This window comes from Mesoplodon mirus (genome assembly GCF_964341445.2).
Source record: "Mesoplodon mirus genome assembly, chromosome: 2".
Lineage (NCBI taxonomy): Eukaryota > Metazoa > Chordata > Mammalia > Artiodactyla > Ziphiidae > Mesoplodon > Mesoplodon mirus.
This window is the reverse complement of record NC_138977.1, coordinates 231,030,753-231,052,132: the sequence shown is the minus strand read 5'-3', so window position 1 is coordinate 231,052,132 and position 21,380 is coordinate 231,030,753. Positions and strand designations below refer to the sequence as shown.

Below are 21,380 nucleotides of genomic sequence, written 5' to 3'. Positions count from 1 at the left end.
CAGGTTAGTCTGTCCACCTGCCCTGCTTAATTCAGTCCACGTTGACAAAACTTCTGTGTGCTGAACACTGGATACGGGACGCTGTCCAGGAGCCCCAGGGGACCAGAAGGAGACCGGGGAGGCGGGGTGGGGGCGGGACGCGCCTTCAGGTGCCCAGGCCCAGCCCCTCCCGGCCCCGAGGGGCTGATTGGCTGTTCGGGCAGGGGGCTGGTCGCTAGGGCAGGGCGGGGCGCGAGGGCATGAGCCTCAGAGGCGAGGGCAGGTCCAGAGCCGGCCTGAGCACGGAGCACCTTCTCCCCGGCCCCCCCGGAACCGTGGGTTCGGGATCCGGACCCCGCCTGCGCCGCCCGCCATGCACGGCCTCGGGCTCCTGCTGCTTGCTGCGCTGTGGCTACGGGGTGAGTGAGTGCTAGGCGTCTGGCTCTGGCTGGTCCGGTCGCCTGGCCCCCTGCTCCCTGCGGGGGGCTCTGGGCTGGTCTCTGGGATTCGGCGGCGCAGAGGGCGGCGCAGAGGGGGGCCAGTCGGCGGGGATGCCCCGGGCGGTGCACACACAGAACCTTCAAAAGGGAAGTGCGTGGGGAAACGGCCACCTGGGCGTTTCCTGTGCTGGAGGTGGGGACCGGCTGGGACAGAGCAGGGTGGAGGACCTGGCTGCTTCGGCTCCATTCCGGGGCCTCGCGGGGATTGCCCACCTCCACGGGGACCCCCCAGCCTGGCAGGGAGGGGAGGGCCGAGGAGCAGTGGCCTGGAGCCGAGGGGTTGGGGGCACCCCAGGGGGTTGTTTGCCACATGGGGACCTGCCTCTCCTCTGGGGGGACTGACTGTGCTGCTGGCCTTGGCCCCACCCTCGCTCCTGAGAGCCTCCTGGGGTTCGGGGGGGAGGGTGCTTACGGAGGAGGCCCTCCGCGTGGCCTTCACTCCGGGAGGTTTGCCAGATAGCGGTTACGGAGACACAACCATTAACACCTTGAAAGAAGGAGAAAAGAGTCACCTGGGGAGTAGGTCTCCACCTCTGGGCCTGGGCTGGGTCCGTGCTGTCTGTTGTTGGATACAGGGCAGCTTCTAGATCTGGGCTGGGTGAACCCTGCGGAAGAGGGCTGCCAGTTCCCCGTTAGATGCAGTCACGTGATTAGTTGGGATGAAAAATGTCAGCTCTAAGCACTGGACGGGCAGATCCGTCCCCCCGCGCCCCCACCCAGGTCCGGTGTGTGTCCTCGTTCTGAGGGGGAGGGGGCATCCGGGTCACCCCAGGGTCTGGGAGGCAGCCTGGTGGGCTCCTTGGAAGGGCAGGCGCTGAGTGGGGTCTCTGGGCACTGCCAGGCGCAAGTCTGCCCGACCCCACCCAGGGCGGGGGTCCTGTGGCCTTTTTCACGCAGAACCCCACTTGGGCTGGGCAGCCAGGCCTCAGAGTCTGCGGTCCCCACGCTGCCAGGCGATTCCCCAAGAGGAGGTGCCGGCGCACAGCAGGCTGGGAAGGGACCCCCAGGGCGGGAGGGTGCCCTGTGCGCCTGCTGACACCCCTCTCCTGCAGAGGTCGCCCCCAGGGCCACCCTGCCCCACGTGGAGCAGTACGAGGTGGTGAGGCCCCGGCGCCTGCCAGCACCCCGCACCCGCCGAGCCCTGCCCTCCCACTTGGTAAGCCTGGGCAGGAGGCTGGCCTGGGGGTCCCTCCCCGGCCCCTCAGAGCCCGTTTCTGTCTGTGAGCAGGGTGATAGCTCCCCGTGTGCCCAGCGAGTTGTGAGGGGCCGCCTTTGGGGCTGAGGGCCAGGCGGGCTTCTGGGCTTTCGGGCAGGCCCCTGGGGAGCTCAAAACCCACCTGGGCCGTCTCTGCCTGGGCCGCCTTCCTCCTCCCCCCAGGCCTCACCTTCTTCTTCCGTCCCGCCCACCCTTGGGCAGGGCCGCAGCCGCCCCGCCTCGGGCCGCCCCGTCTTCTTTTCAGGAGCTCCGCCAGCTGCGGCCACTCCCCAGTTTCATTCCAGCGATTAGTCAGGCTCCTCCGAGACCGAGACCGGAGGGGATGGCTCAGCAGGGCGCGTAGCTTACGCCTCGCGGGCGTTTGGGGCCGGGCTGGGATTCCCCGGGGCGCCTGGGGGCATTCCTGGGACCTACAGCGTGTGCGCCTGCACGTGCCCAAGTGTGTGTCAAGGACAGCCCCGTCCTGACCTCGGGGTGCGGGCACAGCGCACGGTGTCCTAGGGGTCAGCTGCAGGCTGGGGCGCCCCGCCAGTCGGGCCCTGGGCTGGAAGGGGCGGGGCCTCACAGGGGCGGGTCACCTCCGCCGCCTGGGTTCTAAGGCTGCCTGTCAGGGGCTGTGTCCCCCCTCCCCTTGCTCCCTGGTAAGGGGCATTCTCCTTCTCCCTGTGTGGACTTGTGAGGAAGCCGAGGCCTGAGGCACCCGAGGCGGTTCCGGGTGGAGCTCCCCACCTGCCCACTGCCTCCGGTTCGGCCCGAGGCCCCGCCTCCCCCTACTGGCCGGGTGCTACCCACCCCCAGGTTTGAGGTGGGCGTGGCTGGGGCAGGGCCCCTCTGTCTGGACCCCTCCCTTTTCTCCCGGCTCAGGGCCTGTACCCGGAGAGCGTGAGCTACGTCCTGGGGGCCCGAGGGCACACCTTCACCCTGCACCTTCGGAAGAACAGGTGAGCAGGGACCTAAGCCTGCAGCCTGCTCCCGCCCCTGCCCCCAGCACACCTGTGTCCTGGGCATCCAGCTCCCTGGCCCAGCCTCTCCTCCACGCCAGAGGTGGCTGCTGTGGCAGGCAGGCGGGGCCCAGAGCATCACGGGGGCTCTTCTCCAGGGACCTGGTGGGCTCGGGCTACGTGGAGACCTACACGGCCGCCGATGGCTCCCAGGTGACAGAGCAGCTGCGGAGGCAGGTATGGCCCCCGGGTGACCCCCCACCAAGGCCGGCAGTGGCAGTGCGGGGAGCGTGGGCACTGGCAGCGGAGCCCTCACACTCTCCTTCTGCAGGACCACTGCTTCTACCAGGGCAACGTGGAGGGGCACCAGGGCTCCGCTGCCAGCCTCAGCACCTGCGCCGGCCTCAGGTGGGTGCTGCCGACCCGGCGGGGTGCGTCAGGACTTCAGGGCCCAGCACTGCCTCACTCTCCAGTGAAGTGAACTGAGGCCAAGGAGAGGGGGGGTGCTGGGGGCACCAGCTGCCCTGGGGTCCCTCACTAACCCAGAGCCGTGGCCTTCACTCTGCCTCAGGGGCTTCTTCCAGGCCGGCTCCACCGTCCACCTGATCGAGCCCCTGGATGGGGGCGGGGAAGAGGGGCAACACGCGCTGTACCAGGCGCAGCACCTGCAGCAGAAGGCCGGCACCTGCGGGGTCAACGACAGCACCCTGGAGACCATCCTGGGGCCGCGGGTCTCGGCGGTCCTCAGGCCCCGGGTGAGGGGAGGCCCTGCCGGCTGCTTCCCCGTCCGCTTGGCCCCGTGCATCCCCAGACTCCTGAGTGCCCAGCGAAGCGGGGGGTGCTGCCTGCCGCCCCCGTGGCTGGGGTGGGCCTGGGCCTGGCTGCGCGCTGGCTGCAGAGCCAGCTCCTTAGTCTGCGCCAGAGCCCCACCCCCAGCTCCCACCAAGGCTCCCCCAGCACTGTGGGGCCAGCTCCGGGGCCTGGGGATGCTCAGTGTGCGCAAACGGGCTGAGGACAGGCGGGCTGTGGCTGCGTGGCTGACCGGCTTCTTGTCCCCACTCCTCAGAACTGGCCAGTGCCCCGAGAGACCCGCTACGTGGAGCTGTTCGTGGTCACGGACAGCACAGAGGTACCGGGGGCGGGAGCGGGGGCAGGGGGCTGGTGGGTGCGGGCGGGCCGACAGGCTGCAGCTGAGGGTCTGCTGTCCTCCAGTTCCAGCGGTTGGGGAGCAGAGAGGCTGTGCGCCAGCGGGTGCTGGAGGTGGTCAACCACGTGGACAAGGTGGGGGCCGCTTCGCCCTGGGGGCTTCTTCTCAGCAGGGCCTGCCGGGACCCCGCGGCAGCACACACCCAGCCCAACAGAAACCCTGGCCGTAGAGGCCTGTTGGGGCACCTGGAGAGGAGGAGAGGGCTGGCCATGGGGGGCGCCCGGCTGCCAGTAGAACCATCCGCCAGGTGATGGGGGGGCGAGGACTCTGCCCCAGCCCTCGTGACCTGTCCCATCGCAGCGGACGCTGGGGGACCTCTGGCCCTTCGCTGGCCTCACTGTTGGAACCTGACCCTCGGGGCTCCCTGCCCTCTGGCAGCTTTATCAGGAGCTCGGTTTCCGCGTGGTGCTCGTGGGCCTGGAGATGTGGAACAGTGGGGACAAGATTCACGTCAGCACCCAGGCTGACACCACGCTGAACAACTTCCTGTCCTGGCGGGTGCAGGACCTGGCAGGGCGGCACCTGCACGACAACGCGCAGTTCATCACGTGAGTGGGCGGAGGGCTGCGCTGGCGCCAAGACGAGGGCGCCCCCAGGGGAGGCGGGTTCCGAGGTGTCCACGTGCAGACACTGTTCTCCTTCCCAGCGGGGTCAACTTCGCAGGGACCACCGTGGGACTGGCCAAGGTGTTCACCATGTGCTCCCAGCACTCGGGAGCTGTGAACCAGGTGCGGGGGATCCAGCTGGGTTTGCTGGACAGAGGCTGGAGCTGGCCACTGTGGGTGGGGGGAAAGGGAGTGGGGATCGGAGCTTGAGCTGGGGCCTGCGAGGGGGGACCTCAGGACCCAGGTCCACCTGCTGGTCCCTACGCTGTCCCATGGACACCTGAGCAGCTGCCTCTTCCGAAGGATACGCTGACGCTTTAGGTTTGAAAAAGTGATGTTGGCAGGAGGCACCGCCGAGCCCCTCAGCTTGCTGGGGGCGGGCGGGGGACTGGCCACCAGAGTGGCCCCAGCCAGCATGGCCCCTCCTGTAGGACCACAGCCCGAACCCCATCGGCGTGGCGAGCACCATGGCCCACGAGATGGGCCACAACCTGGGCATGGACCACGACGAGAACATCCAGGACTGCTACTGCCCGGTGCCGCGGGACGGCGGCGGCTGCGTGATGGCGGCCAGCCTCGGGTGAGGCTTGGCCCCAGCCAGCCCGCCCGAGGGCCTACCGCCCAGCAGGGGGGTCCCAGGGCGCGGGCGGCGGGCCCCCACCCACCCACCCACCCACCCTTCTGATGACAGGGACTCCCCTCCCCACAGCTCCAACTTCCCCAGAAAGTTCAGCCACTGCAGCCGGGCTGACCTGGAGTCGTTCGTGGAGAAGCCCCGGACGGCCTGCCTGGTGGGCGCCCCGGACCCCGACCGCCTGGTGGGCGGCCCCGTGTGTGGGAACCGGTTCGTGGAGCGTGGGGAGCAGTGCGACTGCGGCGCCCCCCAGGTACAGGGCCGGGCCCCGCCGCCACCCTCTGCTTCCTGCCCGCCCACATGGGGGGCTGGTCCCCATCCACAGGCTGGGGTGACCGTTCCTGACCCCCGGGCGCCCTGTGCATGCACAGCGACACCTCCTGTCCTCTGGCACCGAAACGACTGGCAGGGCTCGTGGGTGGGAGTGACCAGACCACCCGAGGGAAGGGCCTGGGGCCGGCCCAGTGTGCAGCCCGCTCAGACCTTTGCCGTTGCCCCCGCCCCCCAGGACTGTCAGAACCCCTGCTGCAATGCCAGCACCTGCCTGCTGGCCCAGGGGGCCGAGTGTGCCCACGGCACCTGCTGCCACGAGTGCAGGGTGAGCTTGGGGTTCTGGGGCACAGCAGCAGGCGTGGGTGTGTGGGGACCTCCTGTTCCCGCGGTGAGCTTGGCTCTGCTGAACCAGGTGAAGCCAGCCGGAGAGCTGTGCCGCCCTGCAAAGGACCAGTGTGACCTCGGGGAGTACTGCGACGGCCGGCAGCCCGCGTGTCCCGAGGATGCCTTCTGGGAGAACGGCACGCCCTGCCCGGGGGGCTACTGCTACAACGGGGCCTGCCCCACGGTGGCCCAGAGGTGCCGGGACTTGTGGGGGCCAGGTGAGGCGGGCATGGCCCCCAGTCATGGGACCCTCAGGCCTGCCAGGGTGGCTGCCGGTCCTGAGCCGGAGCGCTGACCTCCTCCTGCCCCGCAGGCGCTCGGGTGGCCGTGGAGACGTGCTACAGCTACAGCATCTCCGCAGGCTGCAGGAGCGGGATCCCCCTGGACTTTGGCAGGTGAGCGTCCCCCCGTGGCCCGACTCCCCTGGGTCCAGGGCACGGAATGTTTCCACCAAGAGAGCCCTCTGCACAAAGGAGTCCGGGAGCTGAGTCAGGGGCCTCTCCGGGGGCCTACCTGGCCCTGCAGGACCCCCAGGCCAGAGCAAGCTGCCCTTTGGGAGAGCGGGTCACTGTGGCTGGGCCGTGGACCCCTGCGGGTGGACCCAGGGCCTCACCCACAGCTCCTGGTGCGCTGAGCACGGTTGTGAGCACCGAGCCGGAGTCCCCGCGGAGCTGGCTCCACGCACGCCCCTCTGTCCTCAGGGTCAACAGGTGTGGCACTCTGTTCTGTGCGGGGGGGCAGAAGCCCCCGGAGCGGGGTTCCTGCACCCTCACCTCCTCCTCAGGTGGTTGCCAGGCTCTTGTCCAGGACAGCAGCAGCGCGTACGAGCCAGTGCCAGAAGGCACCAAGTGTGGCAAGGAGCAGGTGGGCCAGCCGTGCCTCTCGGTCGGGCTGCTGGACCCCAGGGCAAGCTGACGGGGCCCAGAGCAGGGCGGTGGTGGCTGGAGGAGGGCTCTGTTCTGGGGAGAAACTCGGAAGGCGCTTGGGGGGTGCGGGAGAAGACCCTTCTCAGTTAATGGGTTTGAAGACTATTTGTCCTGCAAGCCCTCTGGGGATGGGTGGGGCCAGTCCTCTGTGGCCCTGGTGGCAGCAGAGGGCTGGCCAAGCAGTGCCTCCCCCTGTGGCCAAGGCCGGCCAGCAGATGGGCTGCGGGCGAGGCCACCGGGGGTGTGAAGGCTGTGGCCTGCCCCTCCGAAGCCCAGACACAGGTTTTGGGTCCGCTCTGGTTGATGGTGGAGAGCGGGGGTGCTTCAAGCAGGGGTCTAGACTGGCTGCCTATGGGGACCCCCACTGCCCTCCAGGTTTGCTGGAAAGGCTTCTGCCAGGACCTCCGTGTCTACAGATCCAGAAACTGCTCTGCCCGGTGTAGCAACCATGGGGTACGTGGGCCCAGGGGATAGCCTGCCACCAGCCCTTTGGGCTTGAAAGATGTGCAGGCCGTGCTGAGGATAGCCCAGACAAACAGAGGGCAGAGGCTGGTGCCCTGGGACTGTGCCAGGAGCCTGCTGAGGCCTCCCGAGGCTGGAACTGACAGGGATCTGGGCGTCCCGTGTAGACGCGGAAGCCCGGGGTAGTCACGGTGCCGGTGGACACGTGGGCCAGGCCGGTCTGATGTGAAGTGTCCTATTCTGAGCTCTTAGTAACCTGTGCTGTGACGTTGGGGAGGTCAGAGCTCTGAGGGCTTGAAACCGGGGGGCCTGGGGCAGTGCCCTCCTGTGCCCCCAGCTCAGGAGGACAGCCTGCCCCGAAGTTGCCCTGCCCGTCCTGCGGCGATGCCTGCTTTGCTCAGAAAGCCCACAGCGGCCCGTCGGAGCCATCCTCCCTCACCCGGGGAGGGGCTGCCGCTGTCAGCACAGCTGACGAAAGCTGGGCGGTGGCGATCCTGGACCCCTAGCTTGTCCTCTGTCAGTAGGGGCCCCAGCAGAGCAGACGGCGCCTCAGTGGGCACTGGGCGGTGCGGCAGGTGGGGGTCTGGAGGCCCTGATGCCTGGTCGTCCCCCAGGTGTGCAACCACAAGGACCAGTGCCACTGCCACCCGGGCTGGGCCCCGCCCTACTGCGCAGAGCTGCTGTCTAACGTGCGCACAGGTAGGCAGGGCCCTCCCCGCCCTGCGCCTTCACGCAACTTCACAAGCCCAGGGGGATCTGGCTGCGGGTCCTACCTTTTCTCAGGCCACCTGGGAGGGGCCGAGAAGGAGGCCGTGTGTGTGCCCCTAAACCGTGAGGAGCATGTTGAAGATTTGGCCTTGCAGCCCCCGGCATCCGGACCCCACAGGTCCGGGCCGGGGACCAGGATCCCGAGTCCCCGCCTCGGCCCTACAGGAGAAGGGGGGCCCGTCCCAGAGGGAGGGCTGCAGGGGCAACGTGGGACAGCGCCAGCTCCTTGCTGGGTGCTCCGCCCGATTCCGGGCCCGGGAACCTCGGGGCCTCCCACCCCCACAAGTGTCTTCCTCCCCAGTGGTCAGGCCTACAGGGCCTGGCCTGGCTGCACCCATGTCACTGAGGGCCTGGGGCCGCCCACCGCCAAGCCCTCCAACTGGTCCCCCGAGAGCCCAGAGCGCTGGCGTCATGTACCGGTTCTCAGGGCCAAGGGTCCTCAGATGGCCCTGGCCTTCGCAGGGGGCCCAGGGCTCGGGGTTGTTGGCGTGGCCAAGGAGGGGGCACCTTCCTCAGGCCCCTCCTTGGCCCCAGGCTGGCCTGGACAGGCGCTGAGCTGCCCGAGGGCCCTCCCAGCCCCTGCTGCCTCGAGGCACGTCCGGCCCTGGTGGCACCTGGCCTCTTGTGTCCCCACAGCGTCCGGGAGCCTCCTGGTGGGTGTGCTGGTGCCTGTGGCGCTCCTGGTGCCTCTGGCGCTGACCCTAGCAGGCGTGGTCATCTACCGCAAAGCCCGGAGCCCCGTCCGAAGGAGGTGAGCGAGCTCTGGGCTTGCAGAGCGTCAGCACGTGTGTGCAGAGCGAGTCGCCCGCTCGCCCTGCTGGAGGGGAGAACGCGCTCCGGGCCCCCTGCCTTCGCTGACACGGGAGCAGGTGTGGGTTGTGGTGACAGGTTGGTGATGTGGAAACTCAGAGGGGACCCCGTCTCCCCCTTGCACCCCAGCGGGCGCTGGCCCACCGCCGTCGGTGGACACTGCACTCTGAGCCTGCCCTGGGCTCTGGGTGTCCCCGGTGCCCACTCTGGGGAGACCTCGACCCCCACGCTGGCCGCAGCAGGACACACTTACCCAGTGGCCTCAAAGTACCTCCTGCGGGCCCACCTGGACCCCAGAGCCAATGGGGCCAGGACACATGGGGCTGCCTCTCCCTCTGCGCGCGGCTGTCACTGGCGCACCCCGACAGGCAGCTGCAGCTGAGTGGGCCTCTGGCCAGGCCAGAGTTCCCATGCCCAGGAGCCCCAAGTCCCTGGGCTGAATCCTGAGGCCAGGAAGCACAGACCCATCTTATTTCTCCCCAGGAATGTGGCGCCCAAGACGGCCATGGGGCTCTCCAACCCTCTGTTCCACGAAGGGCACAGGACGCCGGTTCCCACCAAGGGGCCCCCAGAGCCAGGCCTTTCCTCCCACCCCAGCCAGCCGCCCAAACCCACGGCTTCCGCAGTGACCCCTAAGTGGCCACCCCCTGCTGTAAGCACCAGGCATCCCCAAAGGGCTCCCCAGGCCACCCCAAAGCTCAGACCAGGATGCGGTCCCCTGGGGCTTAGAGTGGCCACCACGACCGCCGTTTAGAGGCGAAACGAGGCTTTAGGACGAGTGGTCCGAGGATGCGCAGCAGCTGGTGACAGAATTGAATCTGAGGCCCGAGGCCTCTGCAAGGTCCACCTCAGGGCGGTTTTGAGGCCCAGACGCCCTTGCTGCCATGCAGCACCTCTGTGCATCCCCAGGGTTGTGGGAAGGGAGCATAACTCAGGGCCCTGCCCAGCGGTGGGGCAGGATGGCGCCCCCTGTGCACACACGGGGCTTCGTTCTTCCCACTCTGGGAGGGGCCGGAACCTTGGGTCCTCAGCTGGGTGGGGGCAGCTCCGAAGCCAGGGCTCCCTGGAGGTGGCCGCCCTGAGACCCAGGCTCACGGCCGGCTTCCTGCAGCTTCCAGCCGCTACGTCCAGCTCACCGTCCCCAGTTCCTGTGTACACCTGGCAGGCCCCGGGCCAGGTGAGTGGGGGGCTGGCAGAGGGGCCGTCAAGGTGGCATAAAGCAGATCCTGGGAGGCGGAGGGTCTGGGGCTGGATTTGGTGGGCCAGGGACCCTGGGGTGGTGGCCACTGCACCCTCAGGGGGCCGACATGAACTGAACCCAGGGGAACTGGGGTCCTGACCGCTCCTCCCCGCCCAGCAGCTCAGACCTGCTCCGCCCACCAAGCCCCTCCCGGTGCTGAAGGCCAAGCAGGTGAGAGGACCCCCGGGGGAGGGGCACGGGGGTGTGCGGGGCTGTGGGCTCCATCGTAGTGCTCCCTTTGGTTTGAGGCTTCAGGGGTTTGGGAAGGGTCTCTCCCAAATGTGAGTCACTGGCGCCCCAGCAAGCCCCCTGCCTTTGGGCTCGCTCGGGAGGCCCTCCTGCCTGTCCTGAGGTCTGGCCCTGGCGGGTCCCCTCCTTTGCTGGTAGCCCCGTGGGTACTGCCGAGGGTCCTGCGCACCTCTGGACAGGCACACGCACCTCCCGGCCGGCGGGGAGGTCACCTGCTCTGGCGAATTGTGAGGCAGGGAGACCCAGGCTCCACTCTCCGCCCACTAGGAGCCTGGGGCGCCCCGCGGCAGCCTGTCCGCCGGGTGGTGTGGAGTCATCACTTGGTTGCAGTGGTGTCTGCAGGGCTCTAAACCTCTGTAGGGCCCGTCTTCCCTTAGTAGTTAATGTCGTGGGGATACTTGGAGCGATGCCCGGCTGGTTACTTCCTAAACTGACCCGCGGTGCCTCCATGGGTGGATCTCGCCTACCACAACCATTACTGTGGCGTTTGCTTAACGGACATTCTCTATTTTTTGCTTTTTAGTTTGAATTAATTTTAGAGTTACAGTGAAGTTACAAAAATAGTCCGTAAAAAAGTCTTAGGAGGGGTTTTGACAGGCCAAACAGGGAAGGGGGGTTGGGCAGAGAGAGTTCTGGCCAAGGAAATGGTGGCAGCCAGGGAATTGTGCTGGGGGAGAAAAGTGCAGGCGACTTCTCCCCCTCTGCTCAGCAGGGCCCTTCTCCGTGTGCTGGGCCCACCCAGTCCCTCTGGCGCTGGAATGAGCTGCCTGGGCTGAGCAGGGGCCCTGCCGGAGGCCTTCCTTTCCACTCCAGCCCTGGCCCTGGGAAAGCTGAGATGCAAACAAATGCAAATTACAGTAGTGGATCCTTTGCTTTAGAGCTTCCAAAGACCCACATTCTGGCAATTTAAGAGCTTTTCCTGGGTAATGTTGGGGGAGGGGGGAGGGGGGAGATGAGGGAAGGGGGCGGGGCAGTGAGATAAGCCGATGGGCCCAGGAATGGGGGCCCTGCCACATTTGGGTTCCATTCGGGGCAGTGGCAGCTGTGGGTGGGGAGGGGGTTGGGGCACTTTTCTGTGGAGAGCTCAGCGAAGAGAAACGTGCAGGCTGGTCTGGAGCAGAGCAGAGGACCCAGGGAACTTTCTAGAAGGTGCTGGGAAGCCGGTGCCCTGGCCCCGCTGGCCATCAGCTATGTCTGCCTCCTTCCAGGTCGTCAGGCCAACCTGCACTCCACCGATGCCACCCGTCAAGCCCAGGGCCGGAGGGGCCCAGCCTGGACCCACTCAGGTGAGGCCCTCACACCCAGGGCAGTGCCCGCCTGGCCGGGCAGAGCGAGCTGTCTTTCCCCAGCTGGCTGCCTGGGGCCCAGCCCTGAGAGGGTATAACATCCGCCCTCTACTCTGTCAGATGACTTTTCAGGGCTTGCTGCTTCTTCTAGCTGTTACGGTGTCTTTTTCTCCACTAGTGTAAGTACAGAAGTCTATTCTTGATAAAGCATCAGCTGTTAATACCCGGGCTGTCTCCACTCACTCAGCTCTTTGAGCACAGTCATATCATTGGATGAACTGAGGATCCAAATTTTAAGAAAAGTAAAAGGAAATTAGATTCAGTTGTGCTCTTTGTAGCAGATGGTTTTTAATGTCAGTTCTTTCTTCCTTTTCCAAGGGAGTTGTTGGCCCAAAGGTTGCTCTGAAACCCCCAGTCCAGAGGAGGTGATGGGGCCCGACCTCAAAGCACCCTGGGGGGCATCTGTGCACCTGTCTGGACGTTGCCTGTGGTCACGTGACCTCGCCACCAGCACCGACAGACCAGCTGCCTGGCCCCAGGCCCTCCGTCCCCCTCCCTGAGGGCTGGGTCCACTGTGAAAAGTCCTAGCGGAAGAGCCAACTCCTCATGGCCAGCACCCCACGGTCACAGCCCAGGCCCTCTCTCTTCACCCAGGACTCCGCGGTCGGGCCCTTGGCTGCTGTCCTGACCTCAGGAACAAGGGCCAGGCCACTGCCTCCTCACCCACGTGTGTCTCCAGACTGCCACTGGTATCCTGTCTGGGTCTCTGGAAACCTCAGATGCACATTCAGTAGGGCTGAAAACTTTAATGAAGTTTCTGTATTCTACAATTAAATTATTGATCAAATTCTAAATGACAGGAGGTCGGTGGAAAATGTTGCATATGCGAAACAATGTGGAATTTATAAGATTTATGGGTCCAACCCTTGTTAAAATAAAAGTCTACTGTAAATGGGTAAGGTCAAACTTTCCCCTTCTTTTCTTCTTAGACTTTATCGTAAGCCCTCCTCTGCTTAAACTAAGCAGCCTGGTCCGCCCGCGCGGAGCAGGCCGCTAGCACCCAAGGTGGCTGGCGCCCCTCCCCTTCCGACCCTGCTCCGGTCTCCCGGTAATGGCCCGACCACCCTCCCGGCTCCATGGTGGGCCCTGGCACGCTGGGCGCCGCCAGGCCGAGACCCCCCGGCCCGGCTGCCGCTGCTGCCCGGCGCCCTCTGTGGCCTTTACGCCTGGCTGGACGCACTGCCACTCAGCTGCCACAAGCGCCACCTGGCCTGGGACTTCAGCGACGGTGGTGAGGGCGGGGCGGTGGCCACGACGGGGCCCGGGGGCCGGGGTGACCGCTGGTTGTCCAGGCCGCAGGGCCGCCGCCTGTCAGCCGGGTCCTGGCGCTCTCTGCTCAGGGGAAGAGCCCAGCGGTCATCCCTCCCAGCCAGCGAGAGCCCTGAGAGAGATGAGCCGGTAGTCGGGACGGCCAGGCAAGGGCCGCGGCCCCGGAAGGGTCCCCGCTCCCCGGACTCCCTGCAAAATGCAGAAGACCCCAGAGGCAGGGCGTGAGGGGCCTCTGGAAGGAGTGGGCAGGACGCGGGAGGGGCGCTGCCTCGATGGCCCCAGAAGGAGGAGGAATGCGGCAGAGGGGGCCCGGTTATGTGTTCGGCCTGGCCACGGGAACTCCTCCTGCCCCCGGACCCCGCGTCCCCCGGGGGAGGATGGGGCAGACTGGGGGTCTCCTAGCAGCTCCTCTGACCCCGCCGGCTCTCACAGCCATCTCCCCTGGGGCGCCCACACCCTGCGGGTGCTCTCCAGGACTTCTCTCTGTCCGCATCCACCTCGGAGGCCCTGGATGACGGATGACTTAAGGACTCCAAGGACTCTTCACCTCGCGCCCCTGCCTGCTCTGCCCCGGTGATGCCGGCTCTTCCACCCCCGGCTGTGGACCTGCACAGCTATATCCCCACCTGCAACACGGACCAGAAGCTCAACGGGCAGGGCTTCGCGGCGGGCTTTCCGCCCCCTGCCTTTTCTGCTGGGGACCCACTCCTCACTCTCCAAGGCTGGCCTGGACGGGCAGCCTCCCCCCAGCCCCTCCCAACCCCTGGGACAACTTTTCAGGCTGTGTCCCTGCTGTGAGTCTCCCTGACACTGTCCAGTCCAACCTGGGGCTCCTGGGGGCTCCCCGCCAAGAGGACAGCACCGGTCAGCTCGAGACCTGCTCAGCAGGGCACCAGCCTTGCCCTCTGACTGCGTGTCCAGATCATGCTGACCACACTGTCGCTCACCCACCCACCCACCAACAGTTCTGGGTGACAGGCTCTGCTCAGGCCCAGCAGACACGGCAGTACATGGGCCCCTGCCTTCGTGGGGCTGTACGTCTGTGGGGAAGACAGATAAATGAAGAGATGGGACCAGTGTCATCTGTGACAAGTCACATGAGGGACAACGAGGCAGAACCCATAAGGCAGTGACAGTGAACAGAGTGGGGCTGCAGTGGGGAGGGGATGTCACCAAGGGTCCTCGGAGGACACTGCCTGCGGGGGGGGGGTCACTGCCGTGGCAGGGTTGAGGACTTATTCTGAGGAGAGAGGGGACTTTGCGGGAGGTGGAGGAGGGGTGGGCTGCCCCCGCCCCCAGAGGCGAGAGGATGGCAGCTGCAGGCAGACGTGGTGAGAGGTCAGGCTCTGAGCACTTGGAGGTGAGCTAGCAGGACTTCCGCCCAGAACAGAGGAGACTCGGGCAAGAGGATGCGTCCTCCGCAGAGTCCCTGGGACACTTATTGGGGAGGTGGTGGCCCAGGATGGGACTCACCTGGCCTGAAGGCACAGGGCACCATGTGTCCTGTGACCCCTGATGGGGTGGCCGGGAACGAGATGGCCACGGGTCTCTGTGGGTACCAGGGCAAGCAGGTGTCCCTGTCCCAGCCCCTCTGCACAGAGGCGAGCCAGCCCTGCTGCCCGGCTCTGCAGGGCAGTCTGCTCTGAGGGCTGCACCCTGCTTCCTCTGCAGGAAAGTCCTCCACAAGCTGGGTTTCTGTGTCTCGGAGGAGGAGATCCGCAAGGTGGTGGCCAACACGCCTGGGGCCATCGAGCCGGTCTTGTGTGCAGTGAGGGATAAGGTGGAGGCTGGTGAGGACCCGCCCGGCAGGGCTGGACGTGTGGGTACCGTTGTACAGCCTTGGAACCTGCTGTGTTTTGATGTCAGCTCATTATCTGCCAGAGAGTAAAACCAGGAAATAAGTGGGGATGGAGCCCTGGGTCCCCATGGCCCTGGGGCCCAGACTGCAGTGAAGCCTTGGCTGCGCTGCTGGTGGGGCCCCAGGCCAGGGCCCCTTCCAGCCTGACCCGTCTGCTTCCCTTTTCAGAAGTGCTCAGGCCCAGCACCCCCCAGCTAGCCCCTCCCCGCTCCGTCTGTGACTGGGAGGCCCAGGCAGGCCTGTTGGCGGTCTCCCTGCACAACGTTTGAACCCTCTGCAGGACCCAGGAGCCTCCAGTGGCGACACTGACAGACCGTGGGTGGGGCTCACCACCTCTGCACACGCTGGTAATGGCCAACCCCACCCCCGACAGGTGGGCGCCCCAGGGCCCCGTCCACAGGCCGTGCGGGGTGGCCAGCGTTCAGTGGTCACCTCTCCAAACGGGGAAGCCGCTCAGAGGCACCGAGGGCTGCGCCTGGGCACCACGTTAGGCCCGACTGTGCCCCTGTGGCGCTGTCTGTGTGGGCTCAGCCCCCCACCCCACCGCACCCCTGTGTGCCCCTCTCCCAGCCGGAGGCCCCGAGCTGGCGGTCCGCTTATCTCGCAGGCCTGCCGAGCCCCTCAGCGCCCTCCGGGGCGGAGGCTCTTGGGAGTCAGAGGGCTCCAGAGGAGACGGGCTGCTGGGCACAGAGGGTGGGCCCCATCTTGAGCCCTCTGCCCGCCCAGCCCCACCCCCACTGGCCCGCGGGCCGAAGGCCCCGGGTTTGCCTTTCAGTCGGGGCCCAGCTGGCGAGCCCTGGCAGCACCTGGACCCTGGGCTGCAGCAGCTGCTGGAGGAGAAGCAGGCGCTGGGCACGCTGCAGGAGGCAGTCAAGGTACAGGCCTGGGCGCCCCTCCAAGCAGCTCAGACTGGTGTGCAGTGAGGCGGTGGGGGGCAGGCAGGGCCCCTGACCGGGGACCCACATTTAGTTTGATTATTTAAATACAGGACGCTCCGAAGATACCTAGAAGCCCCCATCCCCACAGACTGACCACCCAGCTTCACCAGTCATCAAACCCTGGGGCCCACGAGCCAGAGGCTGCAGACTCACAGGCAATGCCCCCGGATGTGCTGCACAGCGGCCCAGGGGCTGTGGGGCCGGGTCAGGGAGAAGGCACATCCCTAAGGTGCACACCTGGTCCTGGGGGCGCAGCGTGGTTCTGGGGGCGCAGCCTCTTCCCCTCTCTCTCACCAAACGTCTCCAGCATTCCTGGGTTCAGGAGGTGCTCAGGTCCCTTCACTGCCGCACAGCGACCACTGCGTGCTCCCCCAGCCCCCTGGGAGCACAGGCTGCATCTTTGGGCCCAAGACAATGGGGGGTGGGGCGGGTGTGCAGGCCGAACATGTCGGGCCTCAGGGTCCGAGGGGTTGTCAGGAATTGTGATGACAGTGCGGTTCCTGAAGGCTGCGCGGATCTTGACTCGGTTTTCTTGAGGAAGCAGGAAAGTGGTGTCATCGTGTGGTTTGCGTGTGTTGGACAGCAGAGAGGAAGCCGTGGTAGGAACGAAGCTGCAGTCTCAGCAAGGCCCCTCGCAGCCCTCGCGCCCATCGCCGTGGCTCTGGCCCCCGGGCTAACACGGGGGGCCCTGGCTTCCGTGGGCCCTTGAATAACATGGGTTTGAATGACGCGCGTGTGTTTCAGTGGACGCGCACCACGGCGCTGCGTTGTGTGTGCTGCAGACCCAGGGTGCGGGACTGGCCGTGAAGCTGTAGACGGGTTATTGGCTGTGTGTGCGGGGCGGGGCTGTTGGCACCCCTAACTTCCCACCGCCACTCCGCGCCGCATCGTGCAGCTGCCAACTGGGTTGTATTTTATGAAACCCGGAGGGGAAAACAGTTCACCTGCCACTTAAGATGGTGACACAGTTAAGTGCCCTTCCCGTGACTGTCACTGATGTAAGATAAAGCAGGTGGGGGGAGGGCCGTGGAGGAGTAGCAGCCGCCCAGGGGCCTGGGTGTGCCGGGCCGGAGCCTCCTGCAGCGACTGAAATTAGAACTGGACGCGCTCGATCGGCGTGCTGCCTCGGGACGCCCCTGCCCTTAGCAGCTTGTCACTGGGGAGAGGTGTGGCCAGGCCGCATGGGGGGGGGTGGCACACCGGGCCTGCTGGTGCACCCTGCCCAGGGTCCTCGGAGGGGTCTGTCTGCTGAGAGGCCGACCCCTGCTTCGGCCAGCTGGAGCCATCTGTCCTTGGACGCGGCATCGAGGGGGCGGATGAGCTTTTTGAAATCTCTTCTGTTTTTCACCTGCTTGAGGGAGGCGGGCTCTGTGTTCCCGGTAAGGGGAGGCTTGCGCCGTGGCCTCCCTTGGAAGGAGGCTCAGGAGGGCCAGCGGCTGCACTCGAGGCAGGACAGCTGAGCAGGGGCGCTGGGCGGTCCCTCCCGACCGTCAGTCTTCCCGGGAGCGTCTTCTTGGCTGTTTCCCTTCAGAAGTGACCCCTGCACGTGGCGCTGCACCATACCTCAGCAGGCGTGCTCCAAGGACCTGCCGGGGGCCGAGCAGGGGCTGCAGAGGGGATAGGCTGGGAGTCTCCCAGTCTCAACCTGCGGCTGGCAGGACCCAGGAGTAGGCTGGAAGGGATGGGGGAGGGAAGCCAGCCCCTCCCTCTCGCGTCCTGCCTTCCATCACCCTGGGTCCCTCAGGCTCATTTCGGGGACCCACGTCGTCTCCGTCCAGGGTGCCCCACTCGAGGGCCTTTGGTCTGACCGCTGGCTGTGTGGCCTTGTAGCCCGGGGCTGAAGCTGCCCGGCCCCAGAGGGTGGACACGTGTCCCTCAGGGACGTGTGTTTTCCTGCAGGTCCTGCAGATGAAGGCGGCCAGGCTGGAGCACCTGGTGAAGCTGAAGGACCAGCGAATTGGAGAGCTCGTGCAACAGAGACCAGCCCCGGTGACGGAGGGACTCCCAGGGCCAGAGGGGCCACACTCCCCGTCCACCAGACTCGGACCTTGAACCCACACGGAACTCCCCCAGACCAGGTGCTTCCGGGTGTGGCCGCACACTGTCCAGCAGGCTCAGAGCGCCGCGGGGGCCCGAGCGAGTGTGCCCACGAGCGTGAGGCCTGGGCCCGCCCCGGCTGCGTGTCCCAGGGCTCCCGGCCGGTGTGGCTCCCCCGCGCCTGAGACTGGTTTGGACGTGAAAACTTGGGTCCCACTCCCCGGAGGCCCTAAGCTGTCCCGTCCTCGCTGTGTCTGTGAACGTGGAGGGTCTGCGGCGTGCTGTGTGCGGTGGGGGCCCAGGGGCGGCAGCGTTGCTCGTCAGCTCACCTGAAGTCCCCGAGGACCCCGGAGAAACAGCTCACTGGGAGGTCGTGTGCCTTGAAGAGAGCCTGTGGGGACCGGCGGAGCCTCGTGGTAACCACCCCGCTCTGCTCTGGAGGCCGAGGGGTCAGAGCGGAGCCAGGACCTGTGCGATGGGCCCCACCCAGGCCACGTGGGGCCCCTGGCCCTGGACGGGGACTTCAGGGTGGTGGGCGGGTGTGGCCGGGTGCCCCAGACGCTGAGGGGGGCGGGGGGGTGGGGACAGGAGCTGCATCCTGCTGGCTTCCGTGTCCTGGCATCCAGGCTGGGGGGCACCCCGGAGCCTTGGTTCTGCTCCCCGCCCACTGACTCACGCTCCTGGGCCCCTGCAGGGTTTCAGGAAGTGGCGTCAGAGCTGAAAACCTCTCTCAGGGTTTCAGGGCTGCTTCCAGCTCTGAGTCAGCCTGCATCCTCCCTGAGTCAGACTGCGCGGCCACGGCCCCACAGCCCGGGTCAGGGCCATGGTGCTCCGAGGGCGGGCTCCGAGGCCCTTGTGGAGAGAATCGGGGCTCGAGCTCCCTAGAAGCACGGCCGAGGCCGAGGACTTGCTCCCCCCGGGAGGGGCCCTGCCTCCAGGAGAGACTGGACGGGGCCATCTCTGAGGGTTGCCCTGGACACAGCCTCCAGGGGGGCAGCACGTTGCGGTGGGGGTAGCAGCCCTGCCTGTGGAGCCAGGACCGCAGGATCCGTGTGCTGGGTCTTCCAGACTGCCGGCTGCGGGGTTCCGGGCCACAAGCAGCCCCTGCTGGTTCCTAGGGTCAGGAGCTGGCAGGCCCACGGAGGTGAGCTCCCGCAGCCCGGAGCTCAGTGTCTTGCCAGCTGGGCAGGAGCCCGGGCGTGGTGCGGGCTCCCGCAGCCTCCCTCCACCTCAGGGTACAGCAAGGGGCTGCCACTGTGCTCCAGGGCCAGACACCCAGACGCGCACACGTGGGAGGCTGGCTGGCCCTTTGTTGAAGCAGGAGCCTGCTGTGCGCGTCACACACGTGCCTGTGTGTCAAGGAGTGCCCATATGCTCGCTCACCAGCGGAGGTGGCCATGGGGCTGGCCCGGAGGCTGGGCTTTGGAGACAGGGGATGGAGCTTGGGAAACACAGCCCAGGGCACAGGGCTGCCCTGACAGGGACCTGGGAGCAGGTGCAGAGCTGCAGGGGCCAGAGGCGGGCCCCAGATGGCTGGCCTGCAGACGAGCCCACAGGTGGCCCATGCAGGGGTCCCAGCCAGAACCCCCGCCCTACTCCAGCTTCGAAGGGCCTTAAGCCCAGGGCTGGGGCTGGCGGCAGGCAGGGGGCTCACCGGGGGACCCGAGGCGGGGAGCGCTCAGGAGGAGCTGTGCCACCAGCAGGGGCAGGAATGCAGAGGAGCAGGCGGGTAGGGCCGGGCTCGGGGCGCACCGGCTGGGCCTGATTCGGGGGCCCTGGAGGGAGGCCCCTGCCCTGGCTGGTGGGCCTGGGGGATGTGTGACGGGCAGTGGATCTGAGTCCTGCTGGGTCACGGGCAGAGCTGGCTCAGGCCTGGGTCCCGGGGGGAGAAGCAGAGGCGGGGCTCTCTCTGGAAGAACGTGAGGAGGCCGCCCGCTGGTCCGTCCCGTCGGCGCCGCCGTCGTCGTGCTCCCACCGTTGCTGGCTGTGGACTCAAGGCCACTCTCTGGTTTGAGCGTTTTAGGTCACTCCAGCTTTCTCCGGCTGTGAACTGTGCGGCACACAGACTGCCTGGTAGTTAACGGGGAGGTTAAGGCCAGGCTGCCCTCCCCCCAGCCCAGGAAGCAGACCCCAAGGCCTGTTAAGTGTCCCCGTGGGCGCAAGGTGGACGCTTGGGTACCTGGTGCGTCGTCTGACAGATCTTTTTGCACGTGTTAAATATTTCATAATTTTAAAAACATTTTTAAGGTAAAAACCTTAGGAGGCACAGAGGTGTAAATGAGATCCTGAGGGCCCAGCAGTGACACTGTCCGCCCAGGGTGGGTCAAGGTCAGTGGGCAGCCCGGGCTTCCCCAACCTCCTTTGTGAAATGGGAAAGTGGAGGTGCCCGGGGCAGCCGCGCCCACACTGCCCAGGAGCGGCGCCGGGCTGGCCCGAGGGCGACTCCGCGTGGCCAGGACAGAAATCGCGCCTTCCCGACCTTCCTTCAAAAGTGGTAACTTGCTGTGAGTCCTGCAAGGAACCACCACCCTCTCCTGTGCGCGCTGTCCAGCGGCCGAGAGCCTGAGGGCGGGATGGAGCAGGGAAATGTGAGGCCTGGGGTGGGGGAGGGGTGCGCCCCCTAGAAATAGAGCCGGGTGGGGAGATGAAAACAGAGCCTGACGTGTGGGAGTGGGGGCCACGGAAGCCCACCACGCCTGACTCCCGAGTAAAGGCATGAAGAAAATGAGGGGCTGGCGGCTCAGACAGAGAAGCAGCTGATACAGGGGCCTGGGCAGAGAGCAGGGCTCCGCACTGGGGCTGCGGGGCGGGGAGGGCAGAGGGGCTGAGAGGCTGAGAGGCTGAGAGGCTGAGAGGCGGAGGCTGGCGTTGTTCAGGCAGGGCCGCCGTGGCCGGTGCAGACCGGGCAGCAGCGAGGCACCTGACAGCCCTGGGGGACGAGGACCAGGATGTGGCAGCGAAGACCCGAGAAGTCAGGTTCCAGGGGCACCTGGAAGGCAGAGCTGGTGGGCCCGACATCACGGGCATCACTACCGCGGCATGTTTAGAGAGAGTTCCAGAAGACGGGAGGGCGGGTGCTCAACCAAAGGGCCCTGGAGCCATCGTGCGGGGTTGGTGGGGGCCGAGCCCCGGGCTCCCGGCTCCCCCGTGGCATTGCGGCTGAGCGAGCTCGCCAGACTGTTTCTGAGCTGTGCGGTACAGCAGCCGGCCTAACGTTGCGCGTGTATTACATATGCTGTGACGCCTAAAAAACACCTTTCAGGGAAAGACACCGTAGACACAAAACGTGTGAGAAGTGAACTGGTGACGGGGAGCTTCCATAAAACTAACTTAGAGGTTCAGCCAGAACACAGAGTTTGTTTAGCTCAAAGTTGTGATTAAATTCAGGTAGTAAATTAAGCAAAGCAGATTGCAATTGACTGAGATTAGAAATGAAGGCACGGAGAAGACGCAGGAAAGGACATGTGAGCATGTTGGGACAATGACTGGCTGCTGCCCCGAGGGCCGCCAGGCCCTCAGCACCCATAGGCCTGGGGCTCCAGGCCCCTCTGGCGGCCCTGCCGCTGCCACGGGGTTGGGGGTCGGGGGAAGCTGCCCTGGAAGGGATGTGGCTCACGCGTTGAAAGTGGTAAAAAGATGCCCAGAGAACAGGCTGGCGGAAACCCACACGATTCACAGCGATGGCCCTTGGGTGGCAGAATGGCCACTTCTGTATTGTTGGCAGTCCTAGCAACATGT

At 66.2% G+C, this 21,380-nt stretch overlaps 2 protein-coding genes across 4 annotated transcripts; both read left to right on the top strand.

Moving 5' to 3' along the window:
- The first annotated feature begins 263 nt into the window (after positions 1 to 263).
- On the top strand, positions 264 to 12,612 carry ADAM8 (ADAM metallopeptidase domain 8). 3 transcript variants are annotated; one of them, XM_082610338.1, is made up of 24 exons: positions 264 to 398; positions 1,532 to 1,635; positions 2,560 to 2,636; positions 2,795 to 2,873; positions 2,968 to 3,044; positions 3,208 to 3,391; positions 3,703 to 3,765; positions 3,849 to 3,917; positions 4,222 to 4,391; positions 4,490 to 4,571; positions 4,880 to 5,028; positions 5,158 to 5,335; positions 5,591 to 5,680; positions 5,768 to 5,957; positions 6,053 to 6,134; positions 6,441 to 6,603; positions 7,041 to 7,118; positions 7,742 to 7,826; positions 8,532 to 8,646; positions 9,189 to 9,357; positions 9,817 to 9,882; positions 10,063 to 10,116; positions 11,403 to 11,480; positions 11,859 to 12,612. In XM_082610338.1, exons 1-24 carry the CDS (start codon positions 353 to 355, stop codon positions 11,907 to 11,909), a joined length of 2,499 nt encoding a protein of 832 aa, XP_082466464.1. In that variant the 5' UTR covers positions 264 to 352; the 3' UTR covers positions 11,910 to 12,612. The 3 variants fall into 3 exon arrangements, with proteins under 3 accessions (XP_082466464.1, XP_082466465.1, XP_082466466.1); XM_082610339.1 differs by having other exon boundaries at positions 10,066 to 10,116; positions 11,859 to 12,606; XM_082610340.1 differs by having other exon boundaries at positions 5,774 to 5,957; positions 11,859 to 11,996.
- A 4-nt stretch (positions 12,613 to 12,616) lies between these two features.
- On the top strand, positions 12,617 to 21,380 carry LOC309816438 (uncharacterized protein; the record flags this gene model as incomplete). Its single annotated transcript, XM_082643928.1, is given in 9 exon segments — positions 12,617 to 12,670; positions 12,672 to 13,030; positions 13,424 to 13,603; positions 14,331 to 14,693; positions 14,948 to 15,014; positions 15,159 to 15,586; positions 15,694 to 15,809; positions 15,928 to 16,052; positions 17,436 to 21,380. Coding segments are annotated over 9 exon segments (1,914 nt in total). The 3' UTR covers positions 17,658 to 21,380.